Source organism: Elephantulus edwardii, unplaced genomic scaffold (genome assembly GCF_000299155.1).
Source record: "Elephantulus edwardii isolate Elephantulus edwardi_28Jun2011 unplaced genomic scaffold, EleEdw1.0 scaffold00201, whole genome shotgun sequence".
In the NCBI taxonomy this organism is placed as follows: Eukaryota; Metazoa; Chordata; class Mammalia; order Macroscelidea; family Macroscelididae; genus Elephantulus; species Elephantulus edwardii.
The window spans coordinates 5,008,719-5,015,742 of NW_006399951.1; the positions used below are offsets into that span (position 1 = coordinate 5,008,719).

A 7,024-nucleotide genomic window follows, 5' to 3' on the forward strand; every position below is an offset into this window, starting at 1 on the left:
TCTCCTCTATCCTCCTTAGTCATTGTCCAACTCTCTGACACGTAACAAAAGACCCTGGCCTGTATCAGATGCACCTTAGTCTCCAGAGAGACACCATTGCTCTCAGCAATTAAAAAAAACAAAACAGAAGTCATGTTGCATTGAGAAAGTCTGCTGTCAGGGACTTCTCCAAAATGCTAAAGAGTAAGAATTCCAATTTAAAGACTAAAGTGTGCCTGATTCAAGCCAGAGTATTTTCACTTACTTCCCACACCTCTGAAAGCTGAACAGTGAGTAAGAGTGATAGAAGAACCAATGCCTTTGAATTGTGGTGTTGAAGATTGCTGACTATCTCATGAGCTGTCAAAAGAACAAACAAGTCTTGTCTTAGAGGAAGTTCAACTGAGGTGCTCTTGAGAGTCAAGGATGGTGACACTTCATCTCACTTACTTTAGGCATAGTATGAGGATGGGCCAGTCCTTGGAAGAAGATATCATGCTGGGAAAGGTCGAAGGTCAGCAAAAGAGAGGAAGACTCTCAGCAAGATGGATTTGGCACAGTGACTGTAGCATGGCCTGGTGTTGTCAACCGAGGGTAAAGAATAAAAAATGAGACAGAACACTAAGAATGTATAATAAAACAGAGAGGTAAAGCAGGGGGTGAGAAGTTCTAACAACTGAAGCTCCAAACCCAGCTTCCCTGTGCCTTTATTGAAGATTGCCAGGGAGCAAATCACAAAGAGAATTCTATGCAAATGAAGCTAAGCTCTTTCTACTGAAAACCTTATGCTTGACTCAGGAGGGAGGGGTTAGCAAATACAATACAAGAATTGTATAAATGTTTAAGCTTTGCCTTAGTGCCTACCCCTGTAAACACCTAAAGTCTGCCTTAGTGCTTCAGGGTGGATTCCAGCTTGTATTCGTGCCTCCCTCATATCCTGATGCAGCATTTGGTTTATTATAAATATTTAGTATGAAATTTGGCTTCCCACAGGCTGGAGCGTGTCAGCAACCGTGGGGTCATACAGTATAGAAAAAGGTTCAAACCTCATTGTGGAAGGCGGTGTGGCGCTTTCTTAAAAAATTGCAAATAGAGAAACCATTTGACCCAGCAATCCCATTACTGGGAATATACCCCAGAGAGACCATGTCTGCCATCCAAGCAGATATATGCACACCCATGTTCACAATAGCAAAGAGATGGAAGCAGCCTAAGGACCCATCAACAAACGAATGGATAGAGAAGCTGTGGTATATCCACACAATGGAATACTATGCAGCATTGAAAAACAAGGAACTCATGCAATATTATTCAAAGGGGGTGACCCTGGAGGACATTATGCTGAGTGAAATATCTCAGTCACAAAGGGACAAATACTGCATGGTGCCACTGTTGTAGAATGGGTCTGACATCAGGGTGGGGGTATGACAGAAAAAACTGGATAAATTATGTATATTGTATTGAAACAGATGAGGGAAAGAACAGATTAGAAGTGATATATGATTGAGTATTATGGTTAACACAGGAATCCAGAATTAAGGTTGGATAGAGAAGGGTACTTGGGGTGGGGGGTGGGGGAGAAGAGACGTGGGAATTGTATACTAATGAAGGAATTTTTTTTTTCTCTTCGGAGGGGGAAGCGAGGTGGTAGGGAGGGGTGGGCAGGGAGAAAAGTGCGACAATGAATGAATGGAAATCCAAAACCTCTGTAAATGTCTATTAAAATTAATAATAATACAAAAAGAAGGTTCAAACCTGCTGTTCACAGGGTTGAAATGAGTCAAAGTTTACTCTGTGATGCTTAACAACCACAACATATGGTCCAAAGAGTTCCTGGCACTGTATGTGAGACTAAGCCCAGTCCTTCAGATTTATGCAGTCACATCCACAAAGGCACAATAACAGCACATGTTAAAAGCGGGATAACCGCTTCCCACTAAACCCCCAAGATTAGCAATATAGGTGGGAATTATATGTTACATGGTCATTAAAGAGTTCATATATTTGTTGTCATATTTGCTAAGAAAATGGGATCCCTTCATGTCTTCCTTGAGCAAGTCAGGCTGGGAAGTTATTTGCCCCTTCTCAGACTGTCGCTTCCTCTCTGTTTCCAGCTTAAAGAGCCAGAGCTTCCTCCTGAGAGGGACCAGAAGGCACAGGTGAGGAGGGGGTTCTCTGGAGGGTGGGCTCCTCCCTCTCCCCACCCCGCCCCACCACCACCTCCATTTCTACTGTGAGCTCTTGAGTTAGATCTGGCACAATGCAAGTAATCACCCCTTCTGTAACACCCTCCATGTACATTTCCAGTAACCACCTGCCTGGAATCTTTCTTGGAATAAGGCAGAGAAGATAAGAGGGATGGAGGGAGGAACGGAGGGAAGAAGGGAGGGAGAGGAAGGAATGGTGGTGTTGCTTGCTGATTGCAGCTATGAGGGAAGGCAGAAGGGAACAGTAGTATCTTGGCCTCCCCAGAACTTTTGCAGACTCGTATGAGTCACTGCCCTCACTGTCTGGGTACATTACTTAAGCAAAGAACTGCTGATTTCTAAAAACAGTTTTCACATCTTTGCAAAAAACAACAGAACATTTGTTTCAGCTCTTCAGGGATGCTCCTGGCTGCCCCCTACTGGAGCTGGGCATCCTAGTCTCACTTGAGCACGTTGATAAGCACAGTATCCTAATGTTAGGCCCGTTGAATAGACTGTATTCACAGCTAGTGTGTCAGGGATGAAGATTTTCTGGTGGTTCTCAGGTAAAGCACTTGGACACTGCTTAAACTCACCAGCCCACTCTGCAGGGAAGAGATGAGGCTGTCTGCTCCCATAAAGATTTACCGTCTTAAGACCCTTCTACCTTCCTGCAGGGTCACTGTAAGTTAGACTCAGTGACAGTGACAGTGGGCTTGGTGGGTTTGAGTGTCAGGGATGAAACATGGGGATTGATCACCCTGCTGTACCAGGTGGGCTCCCTGAAGCCAAGACTGGCCCACAGCCAGAGGGGTCTTATTTCCTGAGCTGGGATCTCTGTTTTGCAGGGCCCTATGGGTTCTTAAAGTCAAAGGAATGAAATTACAGGGAGCAGGGAGTCATCCATGACTGGGTGCAGTCTGTCCTGACCTCGCCCTCATATACCTGGTCAGATGCCGGCCCATCTGTCCAGGTGTGAGCGGCTGGCTTCTTTGGCTTTGACTACTTTTCTCCTGTATGTTAAGGGTTAAACCAGGGGCCACTACAGCCATCATTGCCTCTAGGAGTTCTTTCATTCCTGACTAGGGTTTGGAGTCTTAAGATTCCAGTGTGGATTTGAACTTTCATAATGGTTTCTCCATTCCTAGGGATGCATTGGCTGGTGGAGCTTTGCCGGACTGCCCAGCTGGAGCCCAGGTTTTAGGGTTCAGTCAGTGCTGCATCCCCAAGAGTTTTTGGTACGGTCTCAACTACTTCTTTGGGGGTAAACCACCTTAGTGGTTAGTCAGAATTTGGCTCTATCTTTAAATATGAGGGGTCAAGAAGAGCCAGGGGCCTGAGAGTTAAGTTTTGAGAGAAGGTGAAATGGGGAAGAGATGGATTAGGGGGCTGTAGGGCAGATGAACTGGCCTAGACCCCGACAGCAGAAGCAAGATTCTATATTTCTTGGAAGCCGCCATTGCAGTCCCAGCTTGTATCCAACATCCACGTTGAGGGATAGACGTTTTCTTTAAGTGGACTGTCTTCCCTTTCCAAATACGCTACCCCCACCCTCCAGATACTGTAGAGAGAAAGCATGCTGCCTAATCTGGGAGTTAAGGATAGTTAGACACTAGCTGGGTTCTTCCATCTCTGGGCCTCAATCTTATCTCCTCATAAAAAGAGAGACTCTTACTCTGAGACCTGCATAGGATCGTCCAGAAGAGGGGAGAAAAGTGCTCCAGACAGGAAGAGGGCATTTACACAGGTCCAGGGGAGTAGAAACATCTCTGTGAGGCTGGAGCAAGGATCATGGAGGCCCTCCCCCTGCCACCCCACAAAGTGAGGCCATGGGGCAATATCAGGCCCTGAAGAGTAAGGATAGTGGGAGTGACCGAGAATGTGATGCAGAAGTTCATGGCCAGGTCTGCACAGCTGAAAAATGACAAGGTGCAAAGTAGAGCTGGATATTTGCAGGAGGCAAACATGGAATCTGTGGGGTATTCTAGTAGTCTAGGTGAGTGATGCTGGTGGTCTGGATGCAAGCAAGGGGATGTGGGGAGGACCTGGTCACTGGACCAGGTTGGTCAGTTAGGCGCCCCTGGGTCTTTATGGTGCTGTCAGCGTGGGACTGGTGGCTGCTGGGAAGGAGCCATGACCTGCCCGCCTGCAGGTTAAGGAAGCGAGCTGGCGGGAGGAGGGTGCCTTGGGATCCCTCTCTGATCCCCACGTTGCCTCCTGTCCCTTGTCAGCCTCAAGGAATGTCAGCTGGAGCCTCCGACCCTCACCCGTCTCTGTGGCGCCCTGGAGAAGTGCCCGGGGCCTCTGGAAGTGGAGTAAGTAGAAGACTCCGGCATAAAGGACAAAGTGACCTGGGAAGGGTTTCCTGGCTGGAGGCCAGCTAAGCCTTTCCCTGTCTCTGGAATGTAATTTTGCTGTGGATAAACAAAAATTCTATTACTCAAGGAAAAAAGAAAAAAATTATTATTTTTTTTAAGTCTTTTAACTCTTCTTTTTGCCCAGCCAGAGGCCGTGGTGTTAGGGTTCTGGGAGGAAATCACATGGGGAGTGGCTGTAGCTAGCTAGCTGGCTGTTTATCTGTTGTTGTTGTTGTGGTGGTGGTGGTGGTTGTGGTGGTGGTGGTGGTGGTGGTGGTGGTGGTGTAGTATCAGGGGCCTGAAACCAGCTTACACCTGACCCCCCAGCAGGTTTTCTGAGGCTATGGGTCACCTCTGAAGGAGGTTTGCCCCCCGTGTCTCCTTTCGGGGTCTCTTACATGTCTGAATTTCTGCTCTCATGCTTCTTTGTACTCTGGATGAAGGCAGCCTTCTTTTCTTAAAAAGCCTCTTTTTGCTTAGCAATAATGATTCTGCTTCTCAGTTTGGTTTGGAAAAGAATCTATATCATAAGCTCTTGGAAATTCACAAGGCACAGCAGCATGTTGAAGGCGCTTGGAAGTCCTACAACAACGAGAACAAGTGAATTTGATCTAACACAGACGTGTGCAAAGTCATAAGGCTTTGTTCTCCCCCAGCCCTGCAGTGATGGCTCAGAGATCCAGGGCTCAGAGGAAAGCTTTGGGATGGCATTAGCTTAGGGCCCCGTCTCTGCAGGTGTGAGGCCCTGCTCCACCTTCCCCCTTCCTCATAAAGATGCTTGTGTCCACAGGTTGTCCTGTGAGGTCCTGAGCGACCAGAGCCTGGAGAGCCTTCTGCACTGGTCCCTCCAGCTCCCCCAGCTGACCCTGCTGCAGTAAGACTCTGTGTGTCTATGGTTTGCTGCAAAGCTCTCTCCTCTGCCCCCTTTCCCTGGGGTCGTTTCATCATTCCAGCTCTGTTCTAATAGTTCACGCCTTCTGAGCCTCAGTCACCTCATCTGACAAATGGGGTTAATGTTCTCAGCCCTTCATGTATGTCTCCTAGGCCTGGGTCTCAGACAAAACACGGCTCTAAATGCACTTGAGAACATCGAGTCTGAGGCACGTGAGAGGTCATGCATCCCCCTGCCCTAAACGAGACTTTACAGGTATGTTGTGGTTGTGATGTGCCGTGTCAGCATCAACTCATAGCTGACCCTCCAGCAGGTTTTCAGAGGCAATAAATCCCATGGGAAGAGATTTCACATCTTTCTCCTTCAGGGCAGTTGGTAGATTCAAACCTTGTACCTTTGTGTTGGCAGCACAATTCCTCACCACTAGATCAGAGCTCCTTTACAGGTATGTGTAAGGTAAAAATAGAAAGGAGAACCCGATGAAGTGAAACAAAGGAGTTTCTTACCAGCTCTTGGGCAGGTTTGCTGTCTTAGGCCTGAGAAAGGCAGAGTAATGCAGTAAAGCCCACGTAGGGAAGCTACAGGTAAAGTTCTGTATGCAGGGAATTGGAGTTAAGTTGGTCTGTTTGGTGGTCAGCATTCTGTGGAGGACACTGATTGGATGCCCTCTACCCGTTCCCATGTAAGGAGCTACTCAGGACCCTTAGGTGGGTTGTGTCATAGCTGACAGGCAGGATGTGGCTGGTGGTCATGCTCTCTTCTGATTGGCTATAGCCATCTTACACCAGACTGATTGGAATGTCTCCCCAAAGATGCGGTCAGTGTAGAATGTTGCCCAGCTCCCAGGTAGCCTTTCAGTATGTTGCTATTGTTGAGTATCATAGAATCCGATTTTTATGCCAGGTGACTTGATTGTGAACCCTTAATTCCTGGAATAACAATCTTAAACTAGATAATCAGGTTAGGGGACCTTACACGGCCATTGAGTCACTCTTGTTCTAAACTCAGGTATTGTTGTAAATTTATAAACTGTGCTCGACACCCTGTCCCCCATCAGAGGGAGAAATTAAGCAGTGAACCCCAAAGTATTTAAAACTCTATTTTCTAATTTCATCTTGGATTGATTAGAATTTTAAAAGGATTTCCTTAAATACTCCTCCAGTTGGCAGGGAGGCAGGGAGGTTGAGCAGTTACAACTGAAATGGAAAATTACAGCAGGAAATTAAATCATGGCATTAAGAGAAGCAACATTAATCATGACCTTAATAGAAGCTAATGCTGAGGGTCTCTCGGACACCCATGACCACATCGTCCAGGGTCTCTCTTATCCCTGGAGTCTATGGGGGAAGAGACTCCATAGAACAGCTGGTGGATTTGAACCATTGACTAGTAGCATCTCTGTGTGCTAACATCACAACATGTAACACACTACACCACCAGTATACCTACTATGGGCGGCACTGTTACATGAGGTGTGTAAGAGACAGAACAGATAAAAATACACTGATAGAGCCTTTATCTTCTTTAGAACTTGCCTTATATTTGGGGAGCTGGACAATAAGCAAAGTCAAATCTGATGAATCAGAATAGTGATAAAGTTTTTTTTTTTC

At 46.7% G+C, this 7,024-nt stretch overlaps 1 protein-coding gene across 1 annotated transcript in view; it reads left to right on the plus strand.

The window, feature by feature from the left end:
- Positions 1 to 7,024, plus strand: part of NLRC5 (NLR family, CARD domain containing 5) — a 99,920-nt gene that overhangs the window by 38,139 nt on the left and 54,757 nt on the right. The window contains exons 19-22 of the mRNA XM_006897140.1: positions 2,094 to 2,138; positions 3,314 to 3,403; positions 4,397 to 4,480; positions 5,313 to 5,396. Coding sequence (XP_006897202.1) covers positions 2,094 to 2,138; positions 3,314 to 3,403; positions 4,397 to 4,480; positions 5,313 to 5,396 — 303 coding nt within the window. The remainder of the gene's footprint in view (positions 1 to 2,093; positions 2,139 to 3,313; positions 3,404 to 4,396; positions 4,481 to 5,312; positions 5,397 to 7,024) is intronic.